The 15,664-nt window shown below is 37.2% G+C and overlaps 1 protein-coding gene across 1 annotated transcript; it reads right to left on the reverse strand.

The window, feature by feature from the left end:
• Positions 1-1,856: 1,856 nt before the first annotated feature.
• LOC136240827 (uncharacterized) lies at positions 1,857-11,281 on the reverse strand. The gene is made up of 2 exons (XM_066031885.1): positions 11,115-11,281; positions 1,857-3,358 (listed from the first exon to the last, which is right to left on the reverse strand). The coding sequence occupies exons 1-2, from the start codon at positions 11,155-11,157 to the stop codon at positions 2,343-2,345; spliced, it is 1,059 nt and encodes a 352-aa protein (XP_065887957.1). The 5' UTR covers positions 11,158-11,281; the 3' UTR covers positions 1,857-2,342.
• Positions 11,282-15,664: the final 4,383 nt, after the last annotated feature.

Consider the following 15,664-nt stretch of genomic DNA (forward strand, 5'->3'; position numbering starts at 1 on the left):
CGACAATTCAGGTGAATTTTGTGCCGCTTGGTCTTGGCACCAAATTCACCTGAATTGTTGTTATTAAAATGTAACCATTAACCTACCATCACAGCCATTTCTTGGCCGCCACCTTGGATTTCACATCTTTTTTCACCATGGCCTTTTTGGGGGCCGCACCTTTTTTTACAGCTTGGCTGTTTTTGATTAGATATACTATACAGCATTACTGTTGTGTATGAAAGGTGGATAGGTGGTAAGACTTAGGATTTGCAATTGCTTGTGTGTGTACATATGTTACTGTCTTTCTGAATACAATGTAGAGAAATTTCAAGGAAAACAAGTTTAAAAGACCATGTACTGTGAAATGAATGTATATTATATAACTGTATTGTAGATGATATAAATTTATTAAATTAACAAAACCAAATTAACGTTTCTCATAATGATAATGATAATATAAGATCTGTTGCTAGGTAGGTGGTAACGCCCCCACACAAGATAATCAATGACTAGTGTAAGAAGTGTGATCAGCTGTGTACATAATCTAGTGTGAGATCATATGCATGTTTTATAACACTGGTGGGATGGCATGAATTTTCGTACATGCAAAACTCTACATTATTGTTGTAACACTCCCAAATGACTACTTTGTCAAAAAAGCCAAAACTTTACACTCATTATGTAGCTAAAGGACATGCCCTGAACTATGGACCACTGTTAAAAGCAGTCCTACATTGAGTTACTGTATGTTATTTTGTGTAGTGGTCCATTATAACTACCATGATTGGTGGATGCAATATAATACCAATGTGCAATAAAAAGTTAATGACGTTATCTGGATTACACTAATAGTTGATATACATTAAGTAATTCATGTACATGTATACTGTTTTGAGTTGGCTGATGTTGTCCAACTGCTATGATTGCATTGTACAAGAGTCAACTAGTATAATTGTTTTGATTGATTTGTGGTGGGAAATCAAAGCCTATAATTCTGTAAATTCATTACCCACATTGTTAGGCTATTCGCTTCCAGCTGGACATCTCTTGTCACACCAGACCTATAGACCTATCATGGAATAATTAATACTGTAACATCTCAAAGCAATATTAAATAGAAAAGTAATATAAATTTACATGACACGAGTGCCAGACAATTCAATTTTAAGCATAAGGACTCAATATGTGACTGCCCTATTAGAGTACCATGATCTTCGTAAGTAAAAAAAGTTTGGAGGACCTAACCTCCCTGAGTAAATTAGGGCCTTATTTCTAAATAACAGCTGTATTGTTGCATAGCCACAGTGAGTAGCATTTGTACTGGTCATGGTCAACAAACTGTCTACATGGTATTTATAAGGCCAAACATAAAATTGCCACCAAATACAATTTCAAGAAGTTACATAATTTTTTTACAGAAACTTGTTGGAAGGGTATGGGGTCACTCCGAAAGTATTTTCTGGTTATACTGTTGTTTAGTGATATTACAGTCCAAACATTTCCCACTACACTATGATCCGGTAATTGATTATCCAAGCTGTGGAAATGACTGTTCTATTAGAGAATTTTATGAAGGTGTATGTTCTATTAGAGTACTTGAATGGAGTTCTGTATATAAATGAATGGGTTTCAAACTTACCCCGGGTCCAATGAGTTTGGATTCTATACAGTACCACCACCCTGTATGATATTGTTCAGTTATTGGTTGCATGGCAACTTTTATCTACTACACTGTTTCACATGCTGATAAATCACACCAAACTTTCATGCTTTGATTAAGAGGTCCCTGACAAGATTGTATAGCAAAGATTGTATGCAAACGAAACAATGATATTTTCCCTGCAGATTTTTGCTACACATGTACTAAGCTATCATGGCCAATGGCATGTAACACATATACACATTTAAAAAATGTACATTGTACAGTAAACAAAAACAATTTAATAGATATGTTTGATGTTTACAAATAATACCAAAAATGTAAAACGTCTGCACAATAAATTGTACTCCACAAAATACACATGGTGAATAGAACAGTAAATGTACTAGATTCATCATCACCATAACAAACAAATCCATTATTTCTTATTCCTGTAGGTAAGTAATAAAACAGTTGATTAATCATTAACATAATGCTTGCAGTATTTCCAAAGAAGTTCCAAACAGAAACTATTAATAGTCGTCGTAGCATATAATGCAGTGACATTGGTATGTCCATATTAGTATCATCAACCTTTGCATAGTGACTCACCATGCGCAATATAGTATCAGCTATCTGAAGGGAGTAGACTACCAAGAGTGGTTTGCCTATATTCTTTAACATGATAGCTCCACGTAGCTGGATGATGATTATTAAGTGATTAAAAATCATATTTAAAAGTGACCAGTAGCAAAGCACAAAATACTTGTAGGTAAAGAAAAGATTTGCAAAGTAAAATGGTGGTTATCATCATGCTCATCACTTCTAAATTATAATACAGTACTAAATATTTAAATAGAAGAATGCTTTCGGTGTGTTTTGAGTGGAAAATACTAGTCGTTATGAAAGAAAAATGAAAATACAGAGTGTCATTTTCAAAATAGATAGAGCTATTCTGATGCAATAACTTTTCATGGGATATAAACTGTGACAATTTCAAATGTGCTTCCCTTTTGTTACCAGTGACTTTATAGGCACACAGTGTACAACTATAAGCCTGGTGTTTGTTATCGAAATCATAAACTAAGTCTATTATAAAGGTTCCTCTCATAGGCCAATAACCCAATCGCTGTAATTTATCATCATGAGGACCTTTCATGAGGTGCACAGTGAGAGGTATATGACTCGTGCTCTTATTATAGACATGAGTGGTATTAATAGACACATACAGTAGATATCCTCCTTCAAAAGCATAAAAGGGTGAACTCCTCCAGCTCTCATTATGCTTCAGTTTCTCAGTAATGCCAGGTATGTTTAGGGTAACAGGTGCTACTTCACAACAATCTGAAGCAATGTTATCATCAGTGTCCACGGTTAACATTGGATTAGATAATGATTTATTGTAATGAGTTTTAGCATGACTTGCTTTTGCTGGTGATAAGATTTTACGAACTGGCTGCTCATAAGCTAGTACTCCTGCTGCTGGCTCATAAGCTCCTGCTGGTAATAACTTCAAATTACTGCTGTGATTTTCAGAAGAAACAAAATCAATATTATCCTGAGTTATTTGGAGTCGCAAATTGGCTACCTCTCTAGCTAATGGAATACATATAAAGAATGAAGCAAATGAAAGTGAAAGAGAGAGAAGTACCAAACAGTAAATGAAGATGGGATTACACCAAATTTTTGTCTTCTTAGGTGAAACATCATGTGAGATTTCTTGGCTTCTCTGACCAGCTGTGATTACCAAAAATGAATGAACACAATCCAATATATGTATATATAGTTCATGAATTAAAATTTTATAGTATGTGCACATATAATATATGGGAGTGGGAAAGAGACAAATATAGCTTGAGGTAAGCCATGGCCAATTGCTATATATATTATTTCATTTTCAAGACTACTCTTTTAGTGCTACATTAATTTTTTGTATATGTACATAACTGTATTTAACATAAGAAAGGCAATGCTATAAGATAAAAACAAACAGGAGCCTTGTGAAATACAAAGAGGTGAAATTCACACAAAATAGCCAAGTGTAGAACAAGGATGTGGCCCTTGGCAATCTTGGTAGAAAAGTTGTGAAGTTAAAGGTGGTGGCCAAGAAATTGCTGCAATAATGTTAATTTGTTAATACTTAAAATTTGTTATGATCAACATCATTGCAATCATTTCTTGGCTGTCATTTTTACTTTCACAACTTTTGTCACCCAAGCTATTGAAGGCCGCACTTTTTCACAGGTTGGCTCTTTTTGTATGAATTTATTTATGTATTAGATGTAAGTTTCTCTGTGTTTCAAAACTTTTGATGATAGTGGCATTGTGTCAGATGTGTGTGTGTGTCCATGCATGAATATTAGTTTTGAAACTATCGACACCAATTTGAGCGCAACTTAGTGTATCAAACAGTATGGTAGCACCGTTTCCGTAGGGAGTGACATGCATCACCTAAATTTCACCTTTAAAAATCATTCTAGAGACATCTTATGTGAAAAAAATCACCTTTACTGAATGGTATTAGTCCATCTAACATTTAAAACAAGAAAACATTTTTACAGGCAGCCGGATATAGAATTTTTAAAAAAAATCACAGAAACTCGAATTTTCATCTGCCTGCGTGCTAGCCTGCCTGAACACAGTTGTGCTGGAGGCCAAACGGAGCAGCACACGGCCACCATTTTACGCCACAATAACAAACTCACCAGTGGGATATGCCTTTGGGGTTCCAACAAGTGTGTGTCCTCTGTGCCTTGTCTTTCCTTTTATCTTCAATCATTCATCCTTCTTCATGACATGAAACCATATTGAGGCAATAATTTTCCCTATCGACACTTTCCTTGAACAGCATATTTGGATGCTGCAAACTTATTTAATACATACACTCGGTAGATACCTGTAACTTTCAAGACCACGTCTATTATCACGATCTTGCAGGTTGATTAATAATGATCAAGCACCGAGATTACACCTACTCGATCATGATGACACACACCATTGTTATTGGTCTAGCTGCATTAATTCATAATGCTAATGTAGTGATAATATGAAAAGTGACAACCCCTGGTAGATGACGATGTACTCTAGTACAGCAGTCACCCTAATAGAAAAGTAAAATGTGTATAGCAGTATGCTCTAACCAAACAAACTACTATATTAAAAATTATTACTTTAAAAATCAAGTGGGGATATAAGGCCATTCCTATTTGAAAATTCTGGACCTGAATGACCAAATTTTGCACAGATTTTAAATAAGAAAAAAAAATTAAGATCATGTGACGCCTAGAATTTAATTTGTGTAAAATGATTGAGATACTCTAATAGAACAGTCAGTGTATAAAATCTCGAAAGGTAACGTTATCTATAATTCCCTTAAAACCAGTGTACCTCTATACTACTTGATTAACATATAGCATAATTTATAGCTATATACTTCAGTCTTGCCCATGACTCATTGGGCTACATGTAGCTAGCTACTATAGCTACATTTCTTTCCCTTTACAATAGCTAGCTAGCTATGTAGCTTGTAACTAGAAAGTATTTGACATATCTGCAGACAGTGCAGTAGCTACACATATTTACATATAATATTTTTACATTTCTGAAGCTGCTGTTGTTGTTGTTGTTGTTTTTGTTGTTATTGTTGTTGTTGTTGTTGTTTTGTTTTTTTTGTTTTTTTTTGCCTATTGACGGACCCATAAATGAATTCAAGCAACAACTTTTCAAATAGATATGGCCTGGGGGATAACAATTAGTGAAAGAAGAGATGAATGATGTTACTACAGCATAGGGAACAATCCCTACTTTGGCATTGAACAAAATCATTGTTATAATAACATGCCAATGTAGGGATTTTCCACCAAGCTATACTGTAATACTATCGTTCATCTCTTGTTTCACTACTTTGATCACTTCCATACTTCATTTTAAACTTAAAAATTATATGGGCATCAGATTGTTCGTTGCCTAAAATGGTGGATATTAAGGAACTTTGAGTGCATGAAACAAAAAATAGTGTTATATTGACCATACATGCAGAGCAATTTATGTGACCACAGTGTCATATATCTGATCTCAGTGAATTTTTGAGGTAGTATATATAGCACTGTGCATTGGCAAAAGGATGATTTAGCAGGAAAAGAAAGCATTGCAGATCCATAGGAACACAGGTGGTGGAAGGGGGGCTGGAGCCCCCTCGGTCTGTGGAGGGGGGGCTGGAGCCCCCTCGGTCTGTGGAGGGGAGGCTTATATACTCTAATAAAATGCTCAAATACCCTAATAGAGCAGTCAAAACACTTCATAAAAAGGTGTTCCTACAAGTGGTTTTAAAATGAAAAAAGATTTTGCATATAGTGGGAATCGAACCACTGACCTCTTCCTTGAGAGTTGGTGTATTGCCACTGCAATAAGTGTTTCCAGTTGTCTTATATAGGCTATTTTGTACTATGGTCAACATTTCCTAAACTGCAAATAATCAGTTTTAAATACTTTTGATTACAAAGAACTGGTGTTTTAGCTTCAAATTGTGCCCATATAGATTAATTCTGGTGAAGTTTGAGTTATTGTAGATGCTACAATGGCTACAGCTTCTGGGGGGCACAGCCCCCAGACTCCCTGCTTCCAGAGATTCTATGCTATGGTCAACCACCCCTCACAACAACTATTTCCTCTGCCACTGCATAGGAGTAAGCATTCCACAGGAACTCCAAGATACATCTGATTGTTATCCAGAGCACGGTTCATGATTTCAGAGTACTAGGTAAAGTCTCAAATATGACAGTTTCACACATGATTTTGGTCTAAATCAGCATAATTATTTCTTCATACACAGTGTTGGGACAGCTTCTCTAGACAGGTTACTTGTTTCTAGCTGATCTCTTGAATCCTCTTCGGGTGATTGCTCTATTGGGATGGCTGCTCTATTAGGATGACTGCTCTATTAGAGTATCTCGATCTCGCACTTGCTACACCAAGTTGGATTTCGTGTTATAACTCCGTGGCTTTAAGTCTGATTCTTCTACACCATTGAAGAGCCTTTCTAAGATGATAACTCCATCTGTACAGCGATTTTCAAAGCATTACCCCAAGCGGTTTACCTGGTAGGCGTGGCAAGCAGTCGTTTTTTATTAGCTAATCTCGATTGCATAATTGTTACACACTGTTGGTTTTTTTCGTTTTATTATTATTATTATTATTATTATTATTAATGGACAAAAATTGCTTGGCAGTACAAGACTGTCAAGCTAGGCCGCAGGCCTTTGAGAGTGCCCATATCTTGTTGCTCTCCATAAATCATCGAGATTCTTCTTAAACAATGCCACGGTTGGTGCAGAAATAACATCTGCTGGAAGAGAATTCCACAAATTAACTACTCTGTTCGTGAAAAAATTCGTTTTATCTTCCTGGTTTTTAGCTCGATTTCTTTCAAACCACAAAAGGTTTGAGGTTCAATAGTTAACCTATTCACCCACCGATTTTCAGCTTCTTCCCATACGCGGTTTACCCTGTAGGTGTGACAACATATTGGTGTTATTTTTCGTGAATAATCGCTCATAACTCTTTGCCTGTTTATCGTATTCCAGCCAAAGTTGGTACAGAGATGCGCCTTTATACCCCCCTTCTGTGTGCCAAATTTCAAGGCGATCGGATATGGTGTTCGTGTTTTATAGCAGTTTTTGTAAGTGTGCGAAAAGAGGAAGAAAAATAAGAAAAAAAACGAAGAAACTAAGCCAATTTTTGAAGTCGCATATCTCGGGAACGCTTGAAGCGATTTCGCTCAAATTTGGAATGTGGAGTGCTGAAGGTGGAGGAAGTGTTCACAGCAAAAATCGTCGTGTTTCATCAAGGCAGAACATAGCTATGGAGGTGCGAAAATTGCGTTTTCTTTCTTCCTGTCAATATACTCACGGGTGTTACGCGCCGGCTTCTTGGGCCGCACGACATACTACCGTGTGTCTTGATAGGCATGCTAGAAATTGCTCACTCAAAGGTTCTATTTAATGCCCACCACACAGCATATTGTGTTTAAAACCATCGAGTTCAGTAGAGCTGAGCAATGGTTGTGTCTATCGATCATTGTGATAGTGAATAACAATATTATTATTATTGTGATAATGGTAGTATACAATTGTATTGTACTATCATGATAATTATATTACACACATCTGTGCTAAGTCAAAAACATGGATTGTACCGTATAGCCGGAAAGTTTGGCGAATTTGGCGAGTAAATAATGTTTCGCCAAACTAAAATCTGCCAAATCGTCTGTCCAATAAAAATTTGTATTAGCTCAACAAATTCACCAAACTTTGTTCTCACCAAAATCCTATCTTGGCAAATTCACCAAAGTTTCCCCCCTCCAAACTTTCCGGCTATATGGTATTAAAGTTGAAGAAACTGTAAAAGTCCTCACCACAAAGATTACAACTGTAGTACACAATTGTTTTTACTAATGGAGTGTAAGAAAAGCAGATATGTGGAGCATTATGGTAGGCAATTTGTTTCTAAATGATTTTTTGATATGTTCAATGAATTATTTGGTATGTTCAATGAATTATTTGGTATGTTCAATGAATTATTTGGTATGTGCAATGAATTATTTGGTATGTGCAATGAATTATTTGGTATGTGCAATGAATTATTTGGTATGTGCAATGAATTATTTGGTATGTGCAATGAATTATTTGGTATCTGCAATGAATTATTTGGTATGTGCAATGAATTATTTGGTATCTGCAATGAATTATTTGGTATATTCAATGAATTATTTGATATGTTCAATGAAGTATTTGGTATATTCAATAAATCATTTGGTATATTCAATGATTTTAGTGTTTTATTTTGTGGACTATATTTTTGTGAATTATATATTTTGCATTGGTTGTGTTAAGTATTGTTATCATAAACGGACTGTTGTTAGTATCGCTACAGTGCTTATCAGAGGGCATGGTAATTATTTCTAAGTGCCTAGCTCTCACTAATTTAAGACACGTGTTACCGCTGCTCTGCCAGATGCCAAACTAGGCCGGACGCGGCGAGTGTTGTGCTGTGAATTGTTCTAATCTATGTGCGAAAGGAAGTGGATTGAGTTTTTATACTTTCCAAAAGATCTGGATCGAAGAAATACAATGGATTGCAGTCAAGGGTGATTGCAGTGCTAGCTACATGTCAACAGAAAGAATCTAGCTACCCAGTGAAGCATACAGTCATATAGCCGGTAAAAATGCAGTCAGTAATGGAGAAAAAGTTAAAATCTTCTTTCTTTCTCTGTCTGTTTAGGCCCCTTTCTTATGAGTAACAATATGCGGAATATTTAACTAAGCTAGTGTCATAGCCGGCTTCCTTCAATCTTCCTCGTTGTTAGCTGCGAAGAATCGGAAGAAACACACAGCAAATGTGATTGTGGGCAATCTGTGCATGCATGCAGTTGGTATATATATGAGCATGAAAATATATTTTTATATAGAGTAATGACCTCAGACATGATAAAATGATCATAGCTATGCGCAGCCATATAGGTAGTGGTCAATGAAAGCAGTGGGTACACTATGGCTAATTAGATCGTCCACATCAGTAAAATATTCATGTAATAGAATGCATTCCTATCAACTTCTTAGTCAGCCTCTACACTAACAAAGCAAAGCCTAACACACTCGTGTGCACACAGCGTGCGCACACATACACACACACATGTGCACGCATGCACGAACGCATGCATGCACGCACGCACACACACACACACACACACACTGTCACACAAAAGACAATGCCTTCAGCTACCACATGCCTATACCTGGTTAACCAGAACTGGGAATCATCTGTGTGCTACATGAGAGTCATCGCAGGCATAATTCTCCTGGGGTAGGACTAGCTATAGTATAATTATACATAACACACTATGTAGCCAGTATTTGGCTGGCTATATAGCATGCACCTGGTTGAAATATATCTGGCTGGTGGACTACACTTGTCAACAATGAGGTGGAGCCTAAGAAGGGCCAAACATTGACTTGCAAGCCAACAATAGGGTTTGCATACGACATATCATGCTTTACTGAACCTATAGAAGTACTTTGCTCTAGAAATTTACAGCATACTTACTGTATACACAAAAATAAGAATGAAATTGAGCTTACAGCTTGTTACAGGCTTTAGAGGTTACGATAGTGTATAATCTTGAAGAAAAGTTGAAAATAGATTATACTTAACTCACAACAAAATGAGAAGCTGTAGTCTTAAAGCTTCAGTCAAAAACTTCCCTAAATGATACTGCTTTGAACCAATTAACAATATACCAGTACATCAGCCCATTTGCATGGCTCACTTTCAAGCCAATATATACACTGTAGATATATCATAGGCCTTGTGTACCAGGCCTGCACAGGTTGTGTCCTTTTCATTTTCTCTTATTTGCGTGTCTCTTCTCTTACTAGGGACTTTAGTGAGCTTTATCGCAAAAGACTCGTAGGGGAGCCTCCCAAACAGTTAATACAAAGAAGAATTGGTTAGTTATTGCTCAAGTCTTCAATCATGTGTATCCGTGACTCCAGATGTCAAGCTCTGGACACCCTGCATTCCCTGTTCCAGCTGACCACGTACTTGCTGAGTCCAGGGTGTCCACTGTTTGTAATTTACCTAGGCTCTCATTGTTCTATTCTGTTCTGTAGGTTCTGTTTGTAGGTGTAGGTATAGGCAAAACCTTTTAAACAGAACATATCTTAGCATATTGTTACAGTGTGCTGAATGGGCATGCCTTTAGGGCCGTTTCCTGTATCTTTTAAAACATAAAATATAATATCCCATAATTTAACACCCAAGTACAGGCTGTTATTATAGTTTCTCAGTATCTCCTATAGACCTTGTGTGCACTAAGGCATGGCACTTTATTACATCATTAAAAATAATACATCCACCAATTTATGAGGGCAAAAATATATACATTCTATATATGAATATATACATTCTATATATGCTCAGAAAAATATTTTAATGCTAATACGAATTGAAGGAATCACTGAAAGATATAGTACTTAGGTAAAAAGTACATAACATACTTGTGCCATGGTGAGTTATTCCATTTAGGGAAGATTTATACTCAATACTTTTGCCCTAAACCACTGTGAAACCTGAAGCCGTAGCTTTGCTGCATAGTGCACACAAGGTCATATCTAGCCATCATCGTACATATTTTCTATACTTCAGCAGGAATTAGGGCCTGTGTAGCAGTGATGTAGTATACACTACCTTTAGCTGTGGTAATTATAAGGTTGACCATGTGATTCCAAAAACTTTCAAGATTCCAAATAGCGCGCGTGTCAGTTCAATCACAGAAATTTGCGTAAGGTTTAAAGTCGCTACCATCGAGGCTACCATAAAGAAGATAGTTTCATATGTACTGGAACTAAAACTGGTATGGAGTGTCGCAAAGGAGTCACTGGGCCTCCGGAGTGCATGTGTATAAAGTGTGCAACCCAGCACATACATTGAAACATACCTCTCACAGCGATTGCTCCACTTTCGGACTGGTCAAGAATCATCCCTCCAGTTCACACCACCTTGTGGCTTGTGTGTACCAGCCACACGCTAGACTGGATACCGCACACGGACTGGTGTGGCAGCCACACAAAATTGAATCGCGTGACCGTCACACTGATACGTGTGAGCAGGTGGGCGTGTGGCTACCACACGATATGCATGTGTCAGGCACAACCCATTTTTAACAGTGCAGTAACAATTAGCTATGCACTGTCGATATATTAGCGCGTCTGACTGTTCTATTAGAGTATCTCGATCTTTTGAGCAATTTTATGTCCACTTCACAAAAATTGCACCTATTATGCCAGCATTTTGCTTATTGCTTTTACCCACCCATTATGCCAAAAAGTTTGCTGGCGAAATCGACGGGGCCCTATACACAATCCAAATCCACTTAAATGGGGTTTGACTATTCCCTGTCTTAAAAATGTCAAAAGTTTCTCTCCAAAATGTCCAGGACGATAGGCAGATCGAAACACTCTAATAGAACAGTCACAATACATGGGAAAAATCGCGTCCGAACCGATGGTGGTCAAACATAGGTGGCTTACTCTAATAGGTATACCCCTAGTAGTATGTCAGTGTATACCAGTGTATACCTACATTGTTTATGTCATTGTATACCCATGTATACCTGTTTATACCCACGTATACCCGTGTATACCAGTATGAACTTTAATTTGGTCTAGTGTACCCTGTCCACATCAATGCAGCACTGCAGTATATATATGCGTGTATACTTGTATACCCTGGATACATGGAAGTATTTAAGGGCACTTGGTCCTATATCATGCCACTACTGCTTACGGTAGTTCACAAATTGTGCAACAATTTATAAATTGTTGCGCATTTTATGAATTCACAAAATGTGCAGCGCAATTGATAAACTACGCAAATTCACAGATTGCGCCTATCTGGTAGTAAAACGGGGGGTGTCTATTTTACGGACCGGAAGTTTCTGCTTAGCAAGCTAGGTGTTTAGCAGGTCTATTTTACGGACCAGACCTGAAGAGTTATAATGAAGGCATGCGTGCACGTGGATCGATATTTCCATGATCGTGCGTGTTTTTTAAATTCCGTGTGCAAAGCTCTAAAGGCTGAAAGCTTGTGAGAACTGATGTTTTCGCGGGTTTTCGGGCCTCATCAGAGCTAGTGGAGTTCAGTAGCTATCTCAGTATAATGTAGTGTGTCATTGTTTCGAAGTGGACAAGAGTGAAGATTTAGTGGCCGCACACGAAGTCGTAGAGTCTAAGACTGGTTAATTTAAAGCTTTAGTACAGGCGAGAGCAGGTGATTCGGGGACAGAGATTGCAGATTAGCCATGTAGATTTAAGATTAGATAGCTACTGGAAAGTCAGCTCAGCTGGTTTTCCCAGGGGGTGAAAATCCCCAAAAGGTACAATCACATGCATACTGTACATTCTATTAAACTAATAATTAAGATTAATTAAGTAAGTGTACAAGGCCATGTGTGACGTCTCTGGGGAGGCACATTTTTTAAGCCTATAAGAGTGTAATCCGCGAAAGTAAACTCCCACTGTAGTTATTTGTTGCTAGTTATTGCCTATAGCTATAGCTAGGTGTCACTGAGCTGTTGAGCATGAAATTTTTCAGGACAGTTAGTTATTGCTGCATGCCGGAGCCAAAACATTGTTTCAGTGTGTAACCAACGGCAGACTGATCCAGCATTGATTAATACTTTTTCTTCTGATACAGATCAAGGAAAATTGGTCAGTCAAAAATAATAGCTATAGCCTTTTTTATAATATTTTCAATTGTGTTTTACGTACGTAGCTATAGCATGCTAGCCTATAAAACACTGCTGTAATATTACACAGTAACCTATACTGTAACATTTTCATGTGACATTGATTTGTATAATTCTACACAGAGGACTGGAAATCTGACCATGCGGCATTGCATACTGGTATATCAAAATGAAACAAAAGAGCTTTCTGGCAGAGCTCAAGATGGTTCACAATGTGTGTGTAACACCAGATGGAAAGGACATGTGTGCAAGTCTTTTAAATGTTTGACTTGTTAAATATTACCTAAGTCTGATTCATGCACAATACCACAGTGTACATACATGTAACATCATTAATAAGCATCAACACGGTTTCAGGCCTTCTCATTCCAGTCAAAGTCAGCTACTGCTACTAACCGATGACATTCTTTAAGCTATGGACGAAAAGAAACAAGTAGATCTGATCTTTTTAGATTTTTGCAAAGCCTTTGATAAAGTGCCACATAGACGGCTATTAAACAAACTAAAGCACTATGGAATTACTGGTAACCTTGTTAAATGGATAGAGCAATGGCTGACTAAAAGAAACCAACAAGTAACTCTAGAAAATCATGTGTCAAATAAACTACCCGTAAAGTCTGGAGTTCCACAAGAAACCGTATTGGGACCTCTCATGTTTTTGTTGTACATTAATGACATTGATGAATATATTTCCTCAATTGTTCGGCTATTTGCTGATGATTGCATTATGTATAGGATAATTGATTCCTTAGAAGATTCACTGTGCCTTCAAAGAGACCTCAGTACCATTCTTAACTGGACTAAAAAGTGTCAGATGCAATTGAACATTGACAAATGTGTAGTATTAAGGTGTACAAGATCAACATCTCCCATTAATTATAACTATAATTTAAATGACGAAACTCTTCAAGTAACAGAACAACATCGATACCTGGGACTTATTTTTCATGAAAGCATGCAATGGTTACATCATATTCAAGCTATGTGCATTAAAGCAAGCAGATCCTTAAATTCTCTTCGGCGCAACTTAAGTAAATGTAGTAGTAATGTCAAGCAAAATGCCTACATTACCATTATAAGGCCATTGTTATAGAGTATGCAGCTTGTGTCTGGGACCCTTATCATGAATACTTAATATATGACATAGAAAAAATCCAACGACGTGCTGCAAGATGGGTCCTTTCTGATTTTAGTTGGTACAGTAGTGTGACAGATATGTTGAACTTCCTTGAATGGCCAACCCTACAAGAGAGAAGACATATTAATAGGTTAAGCCAATTTCACAAAATTGTTCATCAGCTTACTCCTTCCATACAGCTACCATCTTATTTCTCACCAACTCAGTATCCAACTAGACAGCTTCATCAACATCGATTTATCATCCCAGTCAGTCCCACTGTATCGTATCAGAAAAGTTTCTTTCCGAATACTTTAAGAGAATGGAACACTCTACCTAACAACTTTATTGAAGAGCAATCCACAGAAATTTTTACCAACCACCTTGTCATCACACAGTAAATAATTTTATGTATGCATGTATGTGTTAAATGTTTTCTTTTGTTTGTAATTACCTGGGTCAATTATCAGCTATGCTGTCTCGACAAAGTACATAATCATAATCATAATCAGCAAAACGTTTGCTGCTGCCAGGTAGCTAAGGGCATTAGCTAGCAAGGTTTCTAAGATAACCGTCGTCTCTGATATGAACGAGCAAGCTTCACCCGCTATCGAGGTTGCTATTTACTGTAAGCTACAGTTACTGTAGTTAAAATGGCTTTTGCATGACTATAGCTAGCTAGATACGTACACCCAGTACGAGAGTGACCAGACCAATGCGAAGCTACTGTAACAATCATCGGGGCACGACAGAGCTGGCAAAATGCTCGTGGGCTGGCACACAGACTATTTCTAGTCTAGATCTGGTCCGTAAAATAGACTTGAACGTATTAAACACTTAGCTTGCTAAACAGGAACTTCCGGTCCGACAGTCCGGTCCGGTCCGGTCCGTAAAATAGACACTCCCAAAAGGCAATGTTCGTAAATGGATGGTTTTGTTCGAACTAGGAATTTATCGGACCTTGCATACTATTGGCTGCAGCTCTCACGCTATTAATCCTACATACCTGATTATTGGAGGATGATAATTGCTGCTTAGTGTAGGCTACTTTGTGGTATGCTGTTGGATTTCCATGAAGTGAGTGGCAGCTGTTCGAAAAACATAGTGCACGTTAATTGATAGTTGACTCTATAATTATTATATATATAGTCTATATATATATATACTTTTACCCAGTAACTTACTTTATACCAGTACTACTGTATCTAATCTTTTAGCACGTTCCTTCGTATTAGCATGCATTAATAATTAACTACACACCGTCTTAGACAATTTATCATGTGTTCTTTTATTATTATTTTATAATTACTACTTTTGGCTGTAGGAACAAGCCTACAGTCCTTTAGTACACCATGTGTATTGTCAATTCTTGTATCTGTGTGTGTACCTAAGCTTATGATTGTATGTGTGTACTATAAAGCATTAATAAATAAATAAATAAAAATAAAATAAAATTTCGTTGGCAGGCATAAAATGCGTCGGATGCGTTATTTTGATGATGTAATAAAGTGCCACGCCTTAGTGCGCACGTGGTCTATAGCAACACCGTTTAATAAGACCAGAATACTGACACAAGAATGCATTCAGCGTGATCCGGAAATCGCCGCTGTCAGTTTATTACCAC

Source organism: Dysidea avara, chromosome 12, assembly GCF_963678975.1.
Source record: "Dysidea avara chromosome 12, odDysAvar1.4, whole genome shotgun sequence".
NCBI classification, from domain to species: domain Eukaryota; kingdom Metazoa; phylum Porifera; class Demospongiae; order Dictyoceratida; family Dysideidae; genus Dysidea; species Dysidea avara.